Source organism: Urocampus carinirostris, unplaced genomic scaffold (genome assembly GCF_059441175.1).
Source record: "Urocampus carinirostris isolate Australia breed hairy pipefish unplaced genomic scaffold, RoL_Ucar_1.0 HiC_scaffold_39, whole genome shotgun sequence".
NCBI classification, from domain to species: Eukaryota; Metazoa; Chordata; class Actinopteri; order Syngnathiformes; family Syngnathidae; genus Urocampus; species Urocampus carinirostris.
Genome location: NW_028283146.1, coordinates 178,591 through 202,438, shown reverse-complemented (window position 1 = coordinate 202,438; position 23,848 = coordinate 178,591). Strand labels below are relative to the sequence as shown.

Here is a 23,848-nt window from a genome sequence, read left to right as displayed (position 1 = left end):
ATGCTAGAATCATAATTCTTGCTTTCCTGGGTTGGAAATCTTCTGAATTTTCTATATTTAGTGCAGATTTGGTGAAAAAAGCTCAACTTTTTGAGTTATGCAAGTTTTCATAAAAGTGTGACTTGCAGGCTGGAAAGCCCATTTTTAAGCTTATCTGCGCCTGAAACGTCCGAAAAAGCAATCATTTAATAATGACAATAACTTTGGAACCATGCATGCTAGAATCATAATTCTTGCTTTTCTAGGTTGGAAATCTTCTGAATTTTCTATATTTAGTGCAGATTTGGTGAAAAAAGCTCAACTTTTTGAGTTATGCAAGTTTTCATAAAAGTGTGACTTGCAGGCTGGAAAGCCCATTTTTAAGCTTATCTGCGCCTGAAACGTCCGAAAAAGCAATCATTTAATAATGACAATAACTTTTGAACCATGCATGCTAGAATCATAATTCTTGCTTTCCTGGGTTGGAAATCTTCTGAATTTTCTATATTTAGTGCAGATTTGGTGAAAAAAGCTCAACTTTTTGAGTTATGCAAGTTTTCATAAAAGTGTGACTTGCAGGCTGGAAAGCCCATTTTTAAGCTTATCTGCGCCTGAAACGTCCGAAAAAGCAATCATTTAATAATGACAATAACTTTGGAACCATGCATGCTAGAATCATAATTCTTGCTTTTCTAGGTTGGAAATCTTCTGAATTTTCTATATTTAGTGCAGATTTGGTGAAAAAAGCTCAAGTTTTTGAGTTATGCAAGTTTTCATAAAAGTGTGACTTGCAGGCTGGAAAGCCCATTTTTGCACTTCTCTGAGCCTAAAACGTCCGAAAAAGCAATCATTTAATAATGACAATAACTTTTGAACCATGCATGCTAGAATCATAAATCTTGCTTTCCTGGGTTGGAAAGCCTTTATTTGATTGCATAAACGCAACACAATGCTGTGTGCCGTTAAATGTTAGGAGAGGAAGAAATTATTTTTGTTGCACTTTAAGACCTACGGTCTGCTCCACAGTTCGGCTGCCACAGAGATCTTTAAGTTGGGGGTCAGAGCTGGCCCGCTGGCTCCGGTCTTGGTTTCTGGACTTGCCGGAAAGGTTCTTCTTCATATTGCCTGGCAGAAAAGCGGCCAGCCACAGACATTAACAAAAAAAAAAAAAAAAACACAAGACAAAATAGACATTAAGAACCACATAATAAGCACATAGATAGCCCCACTCCTATATGATACTTTATTAATAATTTAAAAGTTTTTTGATTGCACAAGGTGCACTTTAGTACAACACATTAGAAATGCAGCTTCCTCAGGACTTGAAGTGCTTTAGACTCACTTTTAGTGAGGAAGTTGGGGCTGCTGTCATAGCCCCCAAAGGTCTCTGCCCTCCTGGGTAGGATTCCAGAGCTGTTCCCTTCAATTTTCTGTGATGACAGAAAGGCATACCTCGCACCAGATTGGAGCAAATTTTGGAGATCTTCCACTGGTTTGACACAGGGAGAACGTTTTGCTTCACATCTTGCCACAACATGAATTTCACGTTGGGGAATGCGTTTAAGAGTTTACTTAGAGCAGTGCTTTACCATCAGTGATGGTTCCTTTAAGCAACGACTCCCCCAGCTTGAGATCTGAGCCGTCGCCTCTTAAAAGAAGCTTGGAACAGGTAGCTGTGTCCTCCACACCTGGCACAGATTCTGCCATCTTGGCAAAAAGTTGCAGTTTCTCGGAAAGTGCTTGGACAATCACCGCATCCTGCTGGCTCAAACATTCTAGGATAAAAATAGAAATCAATTAACTCGGATTCCTGTACACCTTTTTTTGTTGGGGGGGATTTTGCAAGGTTTATTGTTCTATATTCTTTATCAATTATCGGTCAAATCATAATACACTACAAAGCCAAGAGGCTGAAACACTTGCTCTCAGCCAAGAGGCAGAGTCAAGCTCCCAGCCACAGAGCCACGCAGCAATCAGTGCGAATGCAATTCTAGAGTCATAGCTGGCATCATGAATGGAAAATGATACCCGTAATTAACGTATGATGCAGACTTGTTAAGTCCAGGACCCGTTGAAAGTAATCCAAGGAAACGAAATGTATATTTCCAAAGTTAAGGGTGGGAAAAATATATACCCACTATTGTCCGCTGCGACAAGAGACAGATCTACCGGTAACTCAGCTTTACCCCAAATCCCATTAGCCCGCGTGTGCTCCGCCCTTTCTTTTTGATTCGTCCGTAGAACACAACAGAATAAATCTCAAAAATAAATACATTACAAAAATATACAGTTGCAAATACATATTATACATGGTTACACATATTTACGAAGAAAGACGGTATACCGAGAGAGTTTTCAAAGCTTTAATAATAATAATAATAATATAACTTTCATCCCAAACCGTGCCTTTGAAAGGTACCAACACTGGTAGTAGGATCACGCTCGCAATGTATCAAACGTGCCTGTTAAAAAAAAAAAAACATCCCGTAATTGTGAAATTCACGGAAGATCGTCCTCAACTTCCTCCTCATAACTATCGCCATCAAGGGCGTCTTCCTCATTATCGGAACGTACCTTAACTTTACAGACAATGTATGCTTAAACTTAGAAGTTGCAGTCTTTCTTGGCGCCCATATTCTACTGGTCTTAATCTTACCTTTTATATTCTAGCGCCGCAGGTGGCCGTTAGAAAAATTCCATAAATTGGCCGCTTCACTGGATAAGCCGCAGGGCTGAACATTTGGGAAAAAAGTAACTTTGGAAATATACATTTTGTTTCCTTGGATTACTTTCAACAGGACCCGGACTTTACAAGTCTGCATCATACGTTAATTACGGGTATCATTTTCCATTCATGATGCCGACTGTGGTTCTAGGATTGTGTACTATTGACTTTTGAATTGTGTCGGTAGGAGGTTAGGAGGCTAGGACCTTGACTCAGCCTCTTGGCTGGGAGCAAGTGTCTCGGCCTATTGGCTTTGTAGTGTATCATGATTTGACCGATAACGGATAATGGATAATTGCTAAAGAATATAGAACAATAAACCTCTACAAAATCACAATCGTGGAACTAACAGCCTGGTCTGGGTTAAACTTGTGATTGTGTCACAAGTTTTAATGGGTGCGGCTTATAATCAGGTGCGCTCTATAGTCCGGATTTTACAGTACATATAGATTATATATATATACATATAGATTATATATATATATATATATATATATATTTATATATATGCAGTGAAGAATAGGTATTTGAATACACTGCTATTTTGCTATTTTTCCCACTTGGAAATCACGGAGGGATCTGAAATTTTTATCGTAGGTGCATGTCCACTGTGAGAGGGATAAATTAAAAAGAAACATCCAGAAATTACAATGCATTATTTTCACAGGAGGGATGGTGTTCTTTGGATTATACTCTTCATTCTTCTTTCTCCAAACACGCTAAGTGGAATTATGACCAAAAAGTTCTATTTTAGTCTCATCCGACCACAAACCTTTCTCCTATGACTCCTCTGTATCATCCAAATGGTCATTTGCAAACTTAAGACGGGCCTTGACATGTGCTGTTTAAGCAGGGGAACCTTTCAAGCCATGCATGATTTCAAATCATGACGTCTTAGTTTATTACCTACAGCAACCTTGGAAACAGTGGTCCCAGCTCTTGTGGACACTGACCAACTCCTGTCGTGTAGTTCCGGGCTGATTCCTCACCTTTCTTAGAATCATTGAGACCCCACGATGTGATATCTTGCATGGGGCTCCACTCCGATTGAGATTGACCATCATGTTTAGCTTCAACAGAGGACCTTGTTTGCCCAAGTTGCATGGCAATTTCCCCGTGGCCCTTTTCCAGCCTTGTGGAGGTGTACAATTTTGTCTCTGCTGTCTTTGGGCAGCTCTTTGGGTTTCACCATGTTACAAGTTAGTTTTACTGATTGTATGGGGTGGATAGGGTTCTTTATGCAGCTATAAACCTAAAACAGGTGCATCTAATTCAGGATGATACATGGAGTGCAGAAGGACTTCTAATGGGCAAACTAACAGGTATTTTAGGGTCAGAAGATGATACACAGGTGTTCAAATACTTATTTGCAGCTGTATCACACAAATACATTGTTAAAAAATGTGAGTGCTGGATTTTTCTTTTTTTCTCTCACAGTGGACATGCACCTACGATGCAAATGTCAGACCCGTCCATGATTTCTAAGTGGGGGAAATAGCAAAATAGCAGGGTGTTCAAATACTGTTTTCTTCACTGTATATACATGATTCCTTTAAAAAGAGTTGTAATTTCTCTTACTCCCACAAGGTGGTAGCAAAACATTTTTTTCTTTTTAAGAAGGCTCTTGGGTGGACGCCTTTTTACTCTTTGGATGTTTTTTGGCTCAACTCCAAAGCATTTTTTTCAGTTACTTGGATGTCTGTACCTTGAAAATCCTTCAACCTTGATGCCCGATATTCCTCCTCCTCACTGAAGAGCCTCTCTTCATTACGAGGGCAGCTAAGAACAGGACCAAAGTCCGTAATTATCACCATTGGACTACACTTTCACAGCTACATTGGACTAAATGGCTACCTCTCGACAGCTTGCCGTATTTGTGTCATCCAAGTGTTTCTTTCTTCCTTGGAGGCCGTGTGGATCTCGTACATCTCTGGCTCATTGGAGGATGCGCAGATCAGAAACATAGCTCTCTCTGCGTGGGCCACCTCCCGAACAATCAACTTCTGAAGAGAGATGACGGATGGCTTGTTGTCCTAGATGGAATAAAAATCACAAGAAAATGAATCAGGTTATGCTCAAATTAAATTATGTATAAATAAAAGTATTAATTGACTCACCACGGCCGCAAAAACATATCGCTGATCTTTCTCTTGTAGCAGCAGCAACACATCAGAAAGGAGAACTGCAAGAATATCTTTGAGGGGTAAAATAACAGAATGAGTTGAAGAAAAAAAAGTTTCTTCATGGTGTTCCCATCTAACCTTTGAGTCTGCCAGATGCAGCTTTCCAATTGATTGTACCCTCGAGCAGAAGACGTCGTCGACCTTGCGCCAAATCTCCCCTATGAAACACTCGGCCGTCTTTGATTTTGCCAAGCACCTTCGGCTCCATCTTGCTGTGTATTTCTCGAAGGCGACACGTTTTCTCATGAAGGTTGACCAATGAGTCGACTTGAACGATTGTGTCTTTAATCAAGCCTAGTGCACGGGTAAGCTCCATGTGCTCTTCAGTGCCCTCTGGAAAAAAATAAAACAAATAAAACAAACTTTATGTTGAGAATTAGTCATCAACCCAGCCCCAAAAATGATGGGATTCTCACTGCCCAGTCTAAGGGACATTGCCAGATGCACTATTTTCAGATGTACTAACAATTTAGGACAGTCTAGAAGAAATACCTCATAAATATTGCTTATACATCCTAGTATCCTTTACTTTTTAATCTTATTTTCGTTTTTTTTTAACATCTAATCTTGCTGAGAACAATCTACTGTACATCCTGACCAATGGGAAAAAAAAGACAATTCTATTCTTGTATGAAGAAAATTAATATGACCAGACCTTCAGTGCTGTGCAGGATGCGCTCCACAAGTGCTGGGTATTTGGTGATGCGCTGAGTTACAAGCAGAATACACTCAGGAACTCCTAACCTTCGCACAATGGACAGGTTGCCGATTTTCTGAGACAACAAAAGACAATAACCAAACACAAGGTTAATATTTGGGGATGGGGATTTTTTTAAGGTCCAGAAATGACCTTAAGTGCATTTTCAGTTTTGATGAAATAAAAATGAAATAAAACTGAAACAACACAAGTTTTAGCAATATTAGATTTTCTCAAAGGTTTGTGGGTTTTTTTCCACGCTTTTTTCTTTAGCAGCTTGCTGAACTTTTGCTGCTACTTACATCCTAACATTACGGAGCTGACTCACTAAAGTTTAGTAGCTTCTTTCATAAACACATATTTGTGTTTGTTATTCAATACATTTATGCCTGAAGTAAAATGTCTGGTTTTAAGCGATGTACGGCGAAAGTTTTTGACTATTATTATTTTGCTTTGGAAAATATGAGACAGTGACTCATTTGTTGCATTAGACAGCACCAACTACCGCTAGGGCTGTGTATTGATGAGGTTTTAGCGATTCTGATTCCTTAACGATCCCTGCTTATCGATCCAATTCCTTATCGATTCTCACTGCGGAAAAATAAGCACTATGTGACTACAGATATAGTACAAAGGGTTTTATTAATATAAAAATGATTTAAAGATGGGCTGGTATAGGCAGTAGGACAGGAACATTAAGTTCTGAATAAACAATATTAATCACAATTCAGTAAGAGTTCAACTTAAAGTAATGCAATACCTGAGATCAATTATAAGTCATGTATCCAGTAAGAATATCAGAACATCATGAATGAGAACAAACAATTCTGCGAAAGGAAATTAGAAAATTAACCATTCTTTTTTCTTTAAATTAGCTGGTCAGCTTTGTCAGCAAGGGGGCTAGATCTTTCTGGCGTAATGTGTCTTCAGCTGTGGAAAACACCCTCTGACTTGGGGTAGAGGACGCCTGGACACAAAGATAGGTCGCAGCCAGACCCGACAGCAGCGGCATAGTGTCTCTCTTTTCCCACCACCACTGTGCGGCGTCATTCTTGGTGGGGATGCAGGCCAGGCTTCTGTAGAGCTGGACTTTTTGTTCCACCTTCTCGGCCATGGGCACAGTGGGGACGGTTCCTTGCAGGGACAGAAGCTCAGAGTCCTATTCTTCAAACAGTTCCTCCAAGGCAGTCTTTTTAGAAAACAAACCTCATGTCACGACTAAACTTGGCTAACGTAGCTAGCTAACGTTTGGCTAACGTAGCTAACAGTTAGCAGGCTAGCTACGTTATTTATCTGCTGTGGCTACACTGTCCTTGTGTCGTCGGAGCGCCTCAAACACGGTGCATTCTTTCAGTTTGATGTCATGTTGGCCAGCCAGATGTTTAAGCATGTTGGTGGTCTTACCCCCTTTCGCCGAGTTGGCGTTTTTGCATGTATGGCATACTCCTGCATCGTCTATTTGAGTGAAATACAGCCACACCTTAGAACGTTGACTGCCGGCGACATCTCTGTAGCTGATGATTGGTCGAGCAGCGACAACAAATAGCACGTAGATCGACGTCACCTGATCCTGCATTGGGGTGTGTTTGTTTGCTATGTTCGCACCGCAGCCCTGGCGGGATTGATAGTGCAAGCAAAATTGAATTTTACTACTGATTCCAAGGAATCGTTTGACAGCGGAACAGATTCCAAATTAGAACCGGTTACCGATGCAAGCCCTCATCGTCATCATCATCAGTCATCATTAATCTCTCCCTACATCAGTTTTATTGTCACTATTCACTTTTCTGTCTATTAAAAGCTAAAATACATAAAAAATTATGTACTTACCTTCTGTGTTGTTTCATGACAATTGAATACGTGAAACAGTAAGAATCAGCTTCTAGAACTGGAGTCTCCAATGATGTGCCTCCGGGCACCAGGGTGGCGGCCCCTTAGGATAGCTGAGGTGTCTGACGAACTGTTTTGGAAATTTCTCTCTATTGCTGGGTCATTATGATTTTCTAGTCAACGATTTTTTTTTTAGTAGTTGACAGAGTATATTTAACCCTACTTCCAATAATTAATCTGCTTATAACATAGTTGCAACATAATAACAACAAGATAAGTTGTGATATTAGAAATGCATATAAAACTAAAAAAAGACCCATGATCCATTAATATGCCTGTCAGATATTTATTATCTTATATTGATTATATAAATATTATTATATTTATTAGTGAGTCAGAGCATTTACTATTTTTTGGTTTTGGCTCCTAATTTTCATTTTAGTGCATTCCTGATTATTTGATATAAAACCCGGAAATTATTTAGTTGTCTCACCCGTATGATGCTGTGGAATCTTTTGTTCGTCTGCATCTGTTCTTTATAGTAACTGACAGCCTCCGTGTGGTGACTGCAAAAATCGCCGTAGCTGTCCTTCATCTTCTCACCTGCGTCACCTGAAAACTGGAAGGTTTTATGGAGCAAATTAGAAACAAAAAAAACCCAACAAAAAACAAAAAATAGAAACGTGTTTGTCTTTTCATGTCCTTTCTTTACTTGTGCAATCAATATGTCAGCTATGCTTTCCACTGTGTAGTTTCCCTTTGCAGGTGAAACAATGCTCTCTCGCCGGCGTTCTTTAAGGCAGGACAAAAAATGTGTGTGCATCTCCAGGATGTTTTCCAAGCGCGGGAAAAGACATTCCAGTCGGCTCAAGTCCATCTGAAGGTTTTCCCTCAACTCTTTGGTGTAAACACGAAGCATTATCTTCAGTGTTCGCACGTGGTGCATTTCCGTCTGCATCAGCTCTGTCAAAGAAATTGACATATGACAATCATTTTTTTCTAAATATTAGCTGTGCCAATAACACATTCTGTGTTGTTTACTAGGGCTGCACGATTTTAAGAAAAAACCTAATTGCGATTTTTTTTCAGACCAGTTTTGCAATTTCGATGCAATTTTCGATTTTAAAAGAAAGGTGCATTATCTGTGCTATTTTTATTTTTTTTATTTTCATAAGTACTTAAACCCTTGAATGCATGACAATGAGTGGAGTCGGTTATTAGTGGGGAAAAGTATAAAAACACTCATGGCATCATATCATACACGTTTTATGAGAAATAAAGTACCTCCTCCAAGCCCTCGCCATCTCTCATATCTCAGACCCCTCCATCCTCTCCATTAAATTTTATATTGCGGCCTTCCCCCCTATAAAACCTATACAGCTGATATGGTTATCAGCATGTAACCTCCCAGGCAATGACTTAGCACAGGGGTCGGGAACCTTTTTGACTCAAAGAGCCATAAAAGCAAAATATATAAATTTTATTTTCGGAAAAAGCCACACCATATATTATAAGACAAATTTACTAAATTGCTAAACCCGCGCCCCAGAAAAAATGCTTAGTCTTCAGCACATTTATTTTTCATAATTTGATAAAAATAAAATAAATTAAAAAAATAAAATAAAAAGAGAATAATGCCATGTCTGAACAGGATTAATAGCTCATGTTTTGAAAGAGATGGAGAAAATTTGCATGCAATCAAATTTGTCTCTGAGCCACAGTTACTCACAGAAAGAGCCATATATGGCTCGTGAGCCATAGGTTCTCGACCCCTGACTTAGCAGAAGAGCAGGCCCAACTAGGCTTTGCCTTTTCACAGCCAACTACCCCGCTTGAACCACAAACACGGCTCGCCATTCTTTGCAGGAGCTGTAAATCCCCACCATCATCATATACCTGAATCATCTCTCTTACCTCTTCCCGCGTCTTGGTTTAAGATTTCATGTGAATCTTACAGAGAATAAATTTAAGTTTACAGCGCCCTCTTCTGGGGAGCTTTGTTAGGTTTGCAGTCTATAAATCCTTGTAAAGAAACGGGGTGGTATGCAATTACACAATCGCACTACGTCACATGGCAATGTCGATTCGATTCTGGTTAAACATGAAGCTCTATTGTCTGCAGTCAGGCCATTTCACATTGACAAACAAGACAATGATTGAGAAATATTTGTTTTCAACACTGCTTCTCACTCTTCGGTTTTGAGTTAATCCAGAAGCTTGACTGTTATTGTAATGACCTAATAGCAGTATGTTTTGTATTGTTTGAGTCAGTTTTAAACAGAGTGCATTCAAACAGACAGACCATAAATGACATCCTGTCTCTTCACAGCCTCTTTTGAGTGTCTCTTAACAAACTGTGGGTCGACTGCCCAACTCCAGGACTCTGCTTCCAGGTCCTGCGCATCACACTCAAGATCAGCTCGCACTGCAGCATAGTGATCATCTGGGAAAAATGAGAAAAAAAATGAGTCTTCTTGTTGTTACATTTTCATGCAAGCAATAATCTGCCAGTGTTGCGATTATGAATGAGAACATATTAATCCACCTAAGTTTTCCAACTTGAATGGTTGTGTTCAGGACAGAGGTCAGGGAACCTTTTGGACCCAAAGAGCCATAAAAGAAAAAACAAAAAAATGTTTTTAAAAGAGCCACACCATTAATATTTTAAGTCAATATTCAACCAAACCAAGAAACCCACTCTCTAGCTAATTCTTCAGTTCCTTTTAATACACTGTGGGATGTTTGATGATTAAATAAAATCTATAAAATTATAATAATAATGCCACAGCCTGTGTCCCATATCAACATATATATAAACCACTTAAAATGTGTCTCCCTCCCGCAGTTGTGAGGCCTCTTTATAAGGTTTCTTAATTCCCTCATGTTGAGGTTTAGAGTTTTTCCTTGCCCGCATGTTGGTTTTAGATGAGGGGATGGTGTAATTGTGGCCTGTGCAGTCCTGAGACATTTTGTGATTAATGGCCATACAAATAAATGTGACTTGACTAGACAGCCTCTTTAGAGTGTATAGGCTCATTATAATTATTTGTCCTAAATAATGATTTCAAAACAAGGTGCAAGCAAAGTTATTTTTGTAAAAATGTCAGAAAATACAGCAAACAAGGATACCAGTTTATCTAATTTTAGATTAGAAGGCTCTGTGCAAGAAAAAAAGTGTACACGCCCTCTTTATAGGTCCGCCCATTCCTACCACTCATCCAATCAAATTACCCCTGGTGCTTTGTTACGGCTTATAGGTAAGGAGTTGGTTTTCGGTCAAAGTTGGATCTGTAGCTTTTCGTCATAAAGTGTCTCAAAGATGAACATAGATTGTTGTAATGAGCTTCCAAAAAGATAACTTATTTAGTGTTTTACAGCCACATCAGAGTCTGTTAACTGTTGTTAATATTGTGTCCTAAATATGCTAGACCAAACCCTTTACGGTTCAATATTGTCTTGGCATCACATGTGCAGCAGTCGGCTCTACATTTAACAATATATGAATTAGTTGTACACGTTTCATTTTGTCCCTGAGGCCATATATAGTCAATGAAAAAGCCATATATGGCTTGCGAGCCATATGTACTTAACGAGAGAGCCATATATGGATCGCGGGCCATATGTACTTAATGAGAGAGCCATATATGGATCACGAGCCCTATGTATTGAACGAAAGAGCCATAAAAGGTTCGAGAGCCATATTTACTCAACGAAAGAGCCATATAAGGTTCGAGAGCCATATTTACTCAACGAAAGAGCCATATAAGGTTCAAGAGCCATATTTACTCAACGAAAGAGCCATATAAGGTTCGAGAGCCATATATACTCAATGAAAGAGCCATAGGTTCGCGAGCCATATTTACTCAATGAAAGAGCCACATATGGTCCGCGAGTCATATTTACTCAATGAAAGACCCATATATGGTCCGCAAGGCATATTTACTCAATGAAAGAGCCATAGGTTCCCGATTAGACCTTTCATTTTGTGATTACTTGTGCTTGATACGCATTCAAGGTATCGGCTTGTCTATGCAAACACAGAGTGTCCCTTGTCTGGATAATTTTGTGTTGCAAATTCTGGAAAATATAGTCAGTACGGAATGAAACATACAGACTCCAGCTTACTCGCTAAAAGAGCCTCATGTGTATTGGTCGATTTCTTCAGGACATTTCCATTTTATTTTCTGTAACTAAGGTGAAAATCTACCTATAACTAGTGGATGCCAACAGTTTTATCTATCAATATATATAGGCTGTTTTTGGCTACCCACGTATAACCACATCTTGTGACCACAGGGGACACAGGGGCTCACTTTAGGGGCAAGCAAGCGCAGTACTTTGTTGAACTTGGTGAGAGTCACATGAATTAAATGCTCCTTTATATAATGTCAAAAGATAAATGCGTAAAAAAAACGTCTATTTGTCTCGTGACCTCGCCCTTGTCATCGGAATATTCGCAAACGGCATGTTTATGAGGTTATTCGTTTATCTCTAGTCATAAAACCAATTCATTTGGATTGCTCCAGAAATCCAATATTCTGCTTCCAATAGGATTATTGCCTGAATGTAAGCATTTAAAAGATGAGTCGTTACTCCAAACAGTCAGCAAATAGGCAAATCTAATCCCTTTTTCATAAAATGTGCCATAAAACGTATTTATTTTTCAAAAAAAAAAAAAAAAAAAGGTGAATGTTTTTCAGTCACACAATAAACGAAATAAAGTCAACAAACCTTCAACTATGATGGACTCAGTCATGGAGGGAACGAGGGAAACAGTGTCATCATTGTAGCGCTTTAATCGAAAAGTGTCAGTTTCATCCATCCCCCCGGGAGAGATCTGCGTACATAAAAAGAAGGTTTACAGTCTAAAAAAAGACCCCAATTAATATTCTGATGACAATAATAATAATCCAAGTACGGGACCCTGAGGTGTGGTGGCGCAGGCTGTGGCTGAGGTATGATGCGGGCAGTCCGGGAAATTTTTGTGTTACAGTGGCCTGGGTACTTGTTCCTCGAGGAAACACAGTAATACCAGGAGCTGCAGGAAAAGTTGTGTGGCCATTGAGGCTCTGTGATGAAGTTGTGCCCGACTGTTCCTGCTCTCGATGCCGGCTTTTATTGCTAGAGGCCAAATACACATAATACAAATGTTAGTAACGAAAGGTTTAGGAGATCATCAGGAAAGAAGTCAAAGACAACAAAGTTGTACCCACTGCTCATCAATGTTTGTTAAGACTTTGGGGATTTATTGCTGTGCATGCGTTAAATAATCTGTAGGGACTTCCTTAATTGTTTACTGTAGAACATTTAATATAAGGCTGCGTCAAATTGACCTGAGCCATCTCTCAGTTATGCATAATATCAGATGCAAACGACCCGGACATTGGACTATCAAGCCTCACCCTACCTTAATCTTACAGTTTTTTCTTCTCCCTCTTATTCAACCATGTGAGAAGTGGTGATAAATGAAAATAAATTGACTTATACTTGGGCAGCACGGCGGGGCAGTGGTTAGCGAGTGTGCGGCACAGTTCTGAGGTCATGGGTTCAAATCCAGCTACCAATCTTCCTGTGCAGAGTTTGCATGTTCTCCCCGTGCTTGCCTGGGTTTCCTCCGGGCACTCCGGTATCCTCCCACATTCCAAAAACATGCATGTCAGGTTAATTGGCTGGTCCAAATTGTCCCTAGGTGTGAATGCGCGAGCAAATTGTCTGTCCCTGTGTGCCCTGCAACTGGCTGGCAACCAGTTCAGGGTGTTCCCTGCCCACTGCCCGAAGATGGCTGGGATGGGCTCCAGCACCCCCGCGACCCTACTGAGGATAAGCGGTGCAGATAATGGATGGATGGATGGATGAATTATACTCCCGGGCCACGCGACGGAGCGAGTTCGGCGGACACGGCGTCACCCTAATAAGGATAAGCGGTGTAGATAATGAGATGAGGTTTTTTTTGTTCTTTTTGAAGGGTCGTCGCTACTTCGCAGATTTTCAATTTTTGCGGGTGGTTTCGGTCCCCATTAACCGGGTCTAAAAAAAAATAATAATTAAAAAAAAAAATTTAATTTTTTTTTTTGGAAGGTGCGCCGCTACTTCGCGGATTTTCAGTTATCGCGGGTGGTTTTAGTCCCCATTAACCGCGTTAAACGAGGTCTTACTGTACCTGGGATCTACTGTAGGGAAAAAAAATAATAACATTGTTCGTGAGCTGAAAAATAACGAAACAACGTAAATTTGGTACTTAGCTACACATTCTGAGTGTAGGTCAAACAAATCCACTCATTACTATAAAACCTTCGACTTCAGCTAGGTCATACCTCTGGATTCTTTGCAAATCAACTGAAATACTGAAAGCCTTTTATGATTTGAATTTTGCCGATGATGGATTAGAGCCAACGGTATAAATTTTCATGATATGGTAAAACGGTATATTTAAGTCTTCACATGTTGGACATTTTTCTTTATTGTAATTGTAGTACAGAAAAAAAGAAAAATAGATATTACAATATTATAATTTTCTGAGACAGTCCTGCATTTGTCCCAGGTTTTATGGACTGTATTGAAGCTAGAGAGTAAAAAAAAGGATGAGGGGGGGAAAAAACTGAGAAAATGGACAATATATATCGATATATCCTGATTTAAACCATGTGATAATTTCTGAAATAACTGTTGAAATTCTTGATAGAAGATGCGTCCAAAGTTATTTCGGGAATGGGTGTCCTATAAGCAAGCCCGTGGCTTCCACCAGTCTTCCATTGTTTCTTTTCAGGTGATTTAATATAGTGATGTTATCATGCGACAAGCCTTAAAAGCGAATGTGAATGTGAAATAAAAAAAAAAAACGTATGAAGCGTTTCTGGCCAATCTTAATGAAAAGTCAACACAAGACGGCTTCTGAATAAGTCTCAGCAGCAGTCATTACCTGAACTTTTATAAATTGCTCTTGTAATACTCAACCAGCATGCGTTGAATTTATAGATTATTCATTTAGTTTAGCTGAAAAAAACAAAACTAATATTAACATCAGTGTCTTTGGATCACAGACACCGGAGAAGTTTTAGTCCTTCTGAGTAGATTCAACAGCAACATGGAACACCCAGATTGAGAAAGTTAATATTGTTATTCCAGGAAGGTAGAGAAAATACTCGAGTCTCCAGTTAACTATAGCAACATTATCTTGAACAGAATCCCCACAACAGATAAACAATTTAAAAAGAAAAACAAAGATAAAGAGACCGTGGGAATTTAGAGGTAAGCTGTGCCACACAAAAAAACATTGAGACATAAATTTCAGCGTCACCCATGACAAGCCCAAAACGTAAACTAATTCACTTCAGGAAGATGAAGAGGACAGTACACAAATTACTACGACGGGAATTCCAGTTGCTCCAAGATTAGCAAAGCATAAGTGAGGACAGGCTGTTTTTTTCTTTTTGCTGATATCACAGCTCTTATCAGCACACAGACCACTAGTTTTTGCATACTTAGATGACCCACGCAGGAAGCTCAACTGGCTAAATAAAAAAATTGAAACAATAAATCTGTCACTTTTAAATGTGTTGGCTCATTTACTACGAAAAATTGCTTAAAGCCAACCAAAAAGTTAAATTGTATATTTGATTAACATGAAGGAAAAATTTGCTACAAAATTTAAGTTTTTCAAGAAATGGCAACAAGAGGAAAAAAAGTTGACCATTGTCATCTTTACCTACTTAGGTGGGCTCAACAGCTCTCGACATAAGGAATCCCTTTTTATGAGCGAAACTTCACTGTGATGACATTTGAAAGATTTTTCTTTCTTTCATTTTCCTTTAATAAGGTAAATGAAACGTTCCAGGTCTGAAGGAAAAGCCGCAACAAAAACGGCATGCAAGTCCTAACTTATTAGCGTTTTTTTTCCAATTTAAAAGTAACGCACATAAATGTTTAGCATGTGCCAAAGTCCAAGTGAGACAGTAGACCGTGGGATATGGCGTCCCCGCCTTACACCTTTAAAGTCGCCAATATATGTTTTTCGGCCCCTTGTTACAGCATTTTCACAACTATGCGATATGTGTTGCATTAGGGCTACACAATAAACCGAAATCTAATCGTTATCACCGTAATGTAGTGCGATAAGCTAACTGCAAAACACAGTGGTTTTTTTCAGTGATTCATAGTTACAGTTTATATTCTAGTGATGGAGTGTTTGGCCAACAAGAATTGTCACATTTCATGGTTTTAACAGCGCCAGGCAATGAGAAGCAGGTTTTAATGGAGGTCACCATAAAGCAGGGGTCGGGAATCTTTTTGACTCAAAGAGCCATAAAAGCAAAAAATATTAATTTTATTTTGGGAAAGAGCCACACCATATATTATGAGACAAATTTACTAAATTGCTAAACCCGCGCCCCAGACAAAAGCTTAGTCTTCAGCACATTTATTTTTCATGATTTGATAAAAATTATGAAAAGAGAATAATGCCAGAGCCCCTGTCCCAAAATCAACAAACATACCACTTTAAACTTGTCTCTTTCTTGCAATTACTCAAGATCGGTTAAACTCCTTTTGACCCTTTTTTTCATACATATTGGTTTCAAAACCAGATGCAAGCAGTTATTGTGTAAAAACGTCACAACATTCTGCAAATAGGGAGCCTGATGAGCCCACTTTTGGCGCAGACGGCGTAGGGCGAGAGATAGGAGGGAGTGCTTGCACTTTTTGCATAGCTCCACCCATCCCTCCCACTCACCCAATCAAATGACTAAGTTCTCTTCCGGTGTTTTGGCGTATTTACAGTTCTGTGGATTCATCATAAGCTATCTGAACACTGAACACAGATTGTATAGTGAACTTTTATATAAAGGATTCTTTAGCGTTGTACAGCCAAAACGAGGTTTTTTCCCCCCCTTTTTTTGTGTGACACCTTGACTGTAAATTGTAGTGAAAAACGGGCCCTATATATACTGCGAAGTAATACCATATTATTTAGCTTTGGTTTGGCTTTGCGTGAACCTGAACAGGATAGACAACTCAACTTTTGAACAAGATGGAGAAATTTTGCATGCAATCAAATTTGTCTCTGAGCCACAGATACTCATAGAAAGAGCCATATATGGCTCGCAAGCCATAGGTTCCCGACCCCTGCCATAAAGTGAGGCAAAGTTTGCAAGACATGTTTGCACGACTTGCTGGTGTAAGCTGCCAGTCAGTCAAACAGCCCTTGCATAAATGGCCACCAAAACAAAAACCACAGCTCGTAGCTTTAGAGGCTCGTTACATTGAAAATAAATTCATTTAATTAAATTGGACGCTGAGGAAAGACAGAAAAGCGCAAAGAAAAGCTGATAACCAGTAGGTGCTGCCTGGGTTTGTATTGCGTCCGGGAATTGGCGACCGTGGCTAGTCACCAACAGACGACTTGGAGCTACTACTCGTGGAAACCCACTACCTTTGTGACTCTGGTATTTTAATTATCACAAAGACCTTGCAGAAGTCACTGTTACCAGTTACTAGCGTGTAGGTAGCTAACCATCCGCTCACTAAATCTCTTTCTTACACTGAAAGGAGAAGCCCTCCAATTTTGTTGTCCTTTTGTATACTGACAATAAAGACAATTTATTTAATTGCAATTCTGTTTTTATTTGTGGATCAATAGTTGTTATTTTATTACAGTCGTATACTCTCAGTCTCTAAGGACGTCATCTTGAGGTAAGTTTGCATGTCGCTATGTTTAAGTTCTCCCTAAAAACAAAATGAGCACAGAAATGCACTTTTCTTTTGAAATTGAAAATCCCATCAAAATTGCAATACAGGTCTGAAAAAAAAAATCGCAAGTAGGTTTTTGTCCAAAATCGTGCAGCTCTAAACAAGTCGCCGATACAATACCTCTATTATATTGTATTTATTTACGATTGGTGCAAAGGCTTGCAGTGATGTTAAAGGAACAAAAACCTGATAACTCGAGGAACGAGTACCCAGGCCACTCTAACACTAAACTTTACCGGACTGCCTGCATCACACCTCAACCATAGCCTACACCGCCACAGAAGCTAAGGGTCCCGTGCTTGGAATATTTTTATTGTGATCAGAATATTAACAGATAAGAAAAGTGAGGAATCAGACCGGAACTACACGACAGGAGTTGGTCAATGACATGAAGGGAGCTGGGCCCTCCGTTTCCAAAGTTACTGTAGATAATACACTAAGATGTCATGATTTGAAATCATGGATGGCATGAAAAGTTCCCCTCCTTAAACCAGCACATCTCAAGGCTCCTGGTACCTTAAGTCATGTGAGAACGTTTTGCGGTCAGATGAGACCAAAATAGAACTTTTCGGTAATGATTCAACTAAGTGTGTTTGGGGGGAGAAGAATGAATAGTACAATCCGAAGAATACCACCCCTACTGCGATGCATGGAGGTGGTAGCATCATGCTTCGGGGGTGTTTTACTGCACATGGGACAGGACGAGTGCACGGCAATAAAGAGAGAATGACTGGGGCCGTCTATCGTGAGATGTTGGGGGACAACCTCCTTCCCTCAGTCAGAGCATTGAACATGGGTCGTGGCTGGGTCTTCCAACACGACAACGACCCGAAGCACACAGCCAGGAAAACTAAGGAGTAAGAAGCATAGCAAGGTTTTAGGATGGCTAAGCCAGTCTCCAGGCCTGAACCCAATCGAAAATCTTTGGAGGGAACTCAAACGCCGTGTTTCTCAGCGACAGCCCAGAAACCTGACTGATCTCAAGAAGATCATTCCTGCAAAGTATGCAAACCTGGTGAAAGACTACAGGAAAACGTTTGACATTCATTTTACTGACTGTTGAAATACTTATTTGTAGCTATATAACACAAATAAAGCGGAGTCCCCCCACAGAACCAAGTTAAAAATTACAAATACATCTCTCTGAGTTAAAAACTTTATGCTAACTCATAATGCTAACAACTCAGCGCTACCGGTTCTCTACCAACATCTGCCAGATCAATCACAACTCTTACAATTGCCACGGGAATTGTTTAGTTACTATATCTATCTTCTGACAAAAAAGTTTGTCGGGTAACTCCTCCCAGAGCTTTTGGACTAGCCCAACGATTCATATACCCAAAATTCCGGCCCGGGACTCTTGAGCGACAATATGGATAAGCGATACGGCGGGGCCCCGGAGACCAAAAAGAGTCCCCATCCGGACTAATGTATTTTGAGAATCTCCCATCCGGAATACATTGGCCCATTCAATTCAATGGGTAGCCTTGGAAACGAGGGCTTTGCCAGAGGTAGTAATCAGGGACTGTCCAGGGTGGCTTGAGGGGGCCCGACCTACATTACCTTTAACCATGGGTAAATGATGAATTCCAAAGTATTCGCGCAAGCAAGCTGTAACACTGTCGGCAAAGGGTTGGTCTGGCACAGCCAGCCCAAGTATTAGCGCAAACTAGCTGTAAACACTGTCGGCAATGCTAACTTATTCATAGTAAAAAATTTTGGTAATGGCTATATTTTAACAACTTAATATTTACAAATTATGCTAATGGACTCATGTTAATGAGTTATGCTAACGGGTACATGCTAAAAAGTGATGCTAACGGCTAAATGCTAACTTCTTCATGCTAAAAATTTTTGGTAATGGCAATATTTTGAAGACTTCATATTTACAAAGTATGCTAACGGATACATGTTGATGAGTTATGATAATGGGTACATGCTAAAAGGTGATGCTAACGGCTAAATGCTAACATATTCATGCTAAAATTTTTTGGCAATGGCTATATTCTAACGACTTCATATTTACAAATTATGCTAATGGACTCATGTTGATGAGTTATGCTAATTGGTACATGCTAAAAAGTGATGCTAACGGCTAAATGCTAACGTCTTCATGCAAAAAAGTTTTGGTAATGGAAATATTGTAACGACTTCATATTTACAAATTATGCTAGTGGACTCATGTTGATGAGTTATGCTAACGGATACATGCTAAAAAGTGATGCTAAGGGCTAATTGCTAACTTTTTCATGCTGAAAAATTATTCTAATGCTAACATGCTAACGACTCAGCAAATTGAATGGGCTAAATGCAGTCCGGATGGGCCAATTCAAATAGAATGGCTCATTCCTTTCGAACATGTACATTTTAAATTTTGTAATGTGTAATAACAGTGATATTACTATGTTTTTACCAAGAATGTGATTTTTAGACCTCCACAAGGCATATCCTTGTTGCTAACGGTTGTGGGCCGATCTCAAATGAACTTGCCAGTACCGGGGGTGTGTGGGGGGGCGAAGAAATTACAAATACATTTCCTGAGTTAAAAACTTTACTCATAATGCTAACAACCAGGGTTATATATACATCCCGGGATCATCTTCCAGATCAATCACAATTACAATTGTCTAGTTTCTTTTAGTGTTTCTGAATGCCTATATGTTGCACTTTTGAATCACCTTGCCATTGTTTCATGTTTGTGATCTGAGTTTTTTCTACAGAATGAAATGTCTGAGTGAGGGCTTTCCTGAAACTGGTGATTTCCTACAATTTGCTAGGGGTTGTATATTGGAAGTATGTTGCTCCTAATGTCATTTCACTGTTGTTATGATGCACCTGTAACTTTAGCCCAGTCTACAAGCACTACCATATAAATATTTGCCTATCCATGATAATATTCTTTTTTCCCCTTACAGTATTTTATTGCATGTTATCCTGGAGTACCACTTCCAATCTCATTATAAACACTGTATACTACAAGTTTTAATCAATGATGACAAGTGCAATTTTAGTCCAACCTAAATACAAATTGATTGACTACGGTTAAACTGCCAACAAATATAATCAAATATATTTCTAAATTGTTAGTTATAGAGAAATATGTGAAGTAATTCATTACAAGCTGATTTAGTATCAATATAAAGGAAAACGGCAACAAACACCTATTGATCTTCAAGCTGATAAAGTTGCCAAGAACACTAATGACACAAAAATGACTAAGGAATACTTTGACAAAAGCAACTCCAACAGTAACTTTGTTGACACGAGTCCAGATTAAATATAAAAAAATATGTTTGCTGCAAAAATTGAATTGCTTTTGAGATAGCTAGTTTGCTTGCAATAAAATACTAAACAAGAATAGAGTACTAGTGTTATTGGTTACTGGGAGCAGTAACTGTCAAGATTTGGGTATTGGTAGGAATGTCATGAATATGACATATTCATCGAATTGTGAATATTTCCCATATTTGCGAATAGTTTTCAAATTCCCGATTAGTCTTTTTTTCTCTCCACCTTTTGTTACCACCCTTGAATGAAATGAATACTGTAGACATTAACGTGCAGCGACGCACACATGGAAGTAGACAACACTGGTTCTCTGTGTGTGGTTTTCACTACCCGGTCTGTTTTTAACATCACTTCAGTATTTTGGACACATTTTTTATTTACACCGAACAACAGCACTAATCCCTGAAATACCGAAGAAGTGGTCTGTTGTTTTAATAAAAGGAACAGAAAGTTGAGTTAATAATGATTTCTTGACTATTAATTAAATTTCTCTTCTTTATTAAGGTGTCCAATGATATCTATTAGTATCATGGTTGGTTGGTTCCCTCAACCCTAAGGTCGTAGTAAGGACACCATTAACTGCGGTGTGTCTTTGGCAAGCACAGCCTGGTAGAGCCCACGCAGAAGGGGAAAAATTGCCAACATATCGGTCACTTTTGACAATTTGCGTGACAATTAATCATATCCAGAAATTCTTAATCATAACAGTAAGTATCGGTATCATAAGTATCGGTCTGTCAAATGTTTGTGTCAAACATGCTCACCGCAAACCTGTCATCTTGGCAAAGAGCGGGACAGCCTAACAACAGTAGCTGAAAGACGAGCACTGAAAAAGCTGAGGTCAATCATGGACAATCCATCGCATCCACTACACAGCATTATCTCCAGACAGAAGAGCAGTTTCAGCGACAGACTGCTGCCACTGTCTTGTACTACGGACAGACTGAAGAGATCTTTTCTTCCTCATGCCATGAGGCTCTTTAACTCCACCCGGCAGAGTAAAGGCCCACATTAAACCACACCACCTACATTGGATATTACCGAATCTTACTGCAATATGTATTCTGTGTAGCACTATTTAGTTACTCTATATAACACGCTACAGTGGGCATTTGCACGTCACACTGGGTATTTGTATATTGTATTCTTTTGGCTTTATTATTGTACTGTTCTCAGCTCAGGGATGCTGCTGGAAATGTGAATTTCCCTTCGGGGATGAATAATGTATCTATCTATCTATCTATCTTATACGTTTCAAATTGTGTACACTGTAAAGCCATTTTTGTACTGATTTTATTAACTCTTGCCTTGCCCATTTGAGCTCTAATTTGGATCATCTCGGTGACTGGTAACAATGGTAAATGATCTGCATTTATATAGCGCTTTTCACGGAGGAACCTGCAGACGACAACATCATTATAGATTGCTCAAACTGTTCGTGATATTCTGCGTGTTAGAAAGATTTATAATCACTTAATAAGGGAAGCAATTGGATGAGGTTGACTGGTGTGTCAGATTTTTCCCCCATTTTAAAAGTAAACACTGATTATGTAAACAAATGAGAAAGTAATGTTCTTTAATTTAGATTCATGTAAAATATAAGGTGTGTATTTATGAATACAATTTGATTGTGTAAGTTTGAATTACCAACAAATATCATCAATTATGATTAGCATATTGATATTTCTATAGACAGACATGCACTAAGGAATTGCAAGGAGCTTTAGTATAAAAATAAATGCAAGCTACCAAAGCTGCCGAGAACGCAAACACTAAAAGTTGAAACAAAAACGACAACAAGGGAGATTTGTCGAAAGTATCCTCACTCGTGAGGTTATTAAGAGTAATCAGACAATTTAATTTTTAATGTAATAACTTTGCTTTATAATTTAATTTACTCTCTGGAACGCGAAATAGCTGGCAACAAGTTGCTATCGCTAGCTAGCATTGCCGACAAGAAAACGACGAACAGTGTTTTTTTTTTTATTTTTTTCAACTTGAACAGTCACCTTAGTACGAACACAACGCGGACTTAAAAGTTAAAATAAAATAAATAAAACAAAGTTCCAACTGAATGGGAAGCGGTCATCAAAGCCTATTGAAAGAAAAACAAGAGGAAGGATCCACCTGATCCTTTTTACGGCGGCCGCTTCTTACCGTTACGAACACGGAGACTCCGGTACGGTTCTGTCGGTTTCCTCCGAAACGACACCAGAGGCGTGTTCAGGAGAGTAATCAGACATGTAGTCGCTTGTTAATCGCTTGCCGCGCACTGCTGAACGGTTGTAATCGCTCACTGTGATTGCCTTACTGATCCAAAATGGCCGACGACAGTACAATGGATTTCGTTCTACAGCTTGCTTTGAGCGAGTTGGCTGATATGAGCGACAGTTCGCATATTGACACAGTTAAGGTTATCCTAAACGCAGTGGAAGGGTCATACCTGACTTGCATTGTTCACAAACATTACCAGGCAATGTAAGACGATAAATTATATCGCCAACAGCACTCGTCAGGGTGAGATCCTCCATGTTCAGCACTGTCGACGCCATGTTGGAAATCAAAGTAAGCGGTCTTTCTCCCGTGATTACTCGGGCACGCGAGCGCTCAATAATCATTGGCCGTTCAGAAGCTAGCGATAGCTAGCGATAGCAATCGCTCACTCTCCTGAACACGCCTCAGTTGGTAGATTGAATACCCGTATTTTTGGACCAATTTGTGTTTTGGTGGTATGTTGTTGCGCTTCGGAGGTTCTGCCCCCTTCGGCACAGACAACTGGGCAAAAACGATTAAATTCCACAGGCAGGTTCAGGACCCGAACCGCAAGTCCGCTCCAGTTAAAGGGACATTACGCTACCTTTTTTTTCCCTCCGCCAAAACCTCTCAGAAATGAAATAAACGAACGAACAATGAGACAAACAAATAAAAAAAATCAACTGGAAACAATTTTTTGAAAACTAAATTTAATTGTTGTAGATTTATCGTATTTTAATAAGTTACAATTTATTTTTCAGTTGATTTCTAAGGAAAGCCAAAAGTGCCACAAAGTAAATATAATAATGTTTAAAGAATTTAAGTATCCCTAAAAAAACAATAACAAAAATACAAAACAAAACAAAAAAACATTTCATTTTTATGTTTCTTTTTAAAAGGTGAAAAAAATGATATAATTTAAACTTATTGTTTCAAATGTTCATTTGTCCTTTTGGAAGGCCAAGAGGGAAAAAATAAAATGACGTTTAATTAGATATCAATTTTACTAAAACAAGCAACTATGTAATGCTCTCACACTTCCTTGCTTCAAGTAAAACAAAGTTTGAAAAGAATGCATGTAAAAAATGAAACATGTTTTGGGATATATCATGTCAAAAGTTTACTTGTATGTTATGGAATCTAGAGAGG

General features: G+C 39.1%; 1 protein-coding gene across 3 annotated transcripts; it reads right to left on the bottom strand.

Moving 5' to 3' along the window:
• Positions 1-864: 864 nt before the first annotated feature.
• On the bottom strand, positions 865-22,769 carry LOC148345625 (rho guanine nucleotide exchange factor 18-like). Of its 3 annotated transcripts, XM_088325876.1 has the most exons (14): positions 22,604-22,769; positions 12,338-12,535; positions 12,146-12,251; positions 9,717-9,857; positions 8,127-8,377; positions 7,908-8,033; positions 5,543-5,660; positions 4,966-5,220; positions 4,822-4,898; positions 4,559-4,737; positions 4,410-4,483; positions 1,569-1,754; positions 1,322-1,468; positions 865-1,104 (listed from the first exon to the last, which is right to left on the bottom strand). In XM_088325876.1, the coding sequence occupies exons 3-14, from the start codon at positions 12,234-12,236 to the stop codon at positions 965-967; spliced, it is 1,785 nt and encodes a 594-aa protein (XP_088182002.1). In that variant the 5' UTR covers positions 12,237-12,251; positions 12,338-12,535; positions 22,604-22,769; the 3' UTR covers positions 865-964. The 3 variants fall into 3 exon arrangements, with proteins under 3 accessions (XP_088182002.1, XP_088182003.1, XP_088182004.1); XM_088325877.1 differs by lacking the exon at positions 9,717-9,857; XM_088325878.1 differs by lacking the exons at positions 12,338-12,535; positions 22,604-22,769 and adding an exon at positions 9,960-10,008.
• Positions 22,770-23,848: the final 1,079 nt, after the last annotated feature.

Excerpts from the sequence above, each read along its gene's own strand:
- LOC148345625 (XM_088325876.1), bottom strand. The coding sequence starts at position 12,236 with ATGGATGAAACTGACACTTTTCGATTAAAGCGCTACAATGATGACACT. Across the intron at positions 8,034-8,126 it reads CTGACATATTGATTGCACAA|TTTTCAGGTGACGCAGGTGA; the intron begins GTAAAGAAAGGA and ends AAAACCTTCCAG. Across the intron at positions 4,899-4,965 it reads TGCATCTGGCAGACTCAAAG|ATATTCTTGCAGTTCTCCTT; the intron begins GTTAGATGGGAA and ends TACCCCTCAAAG.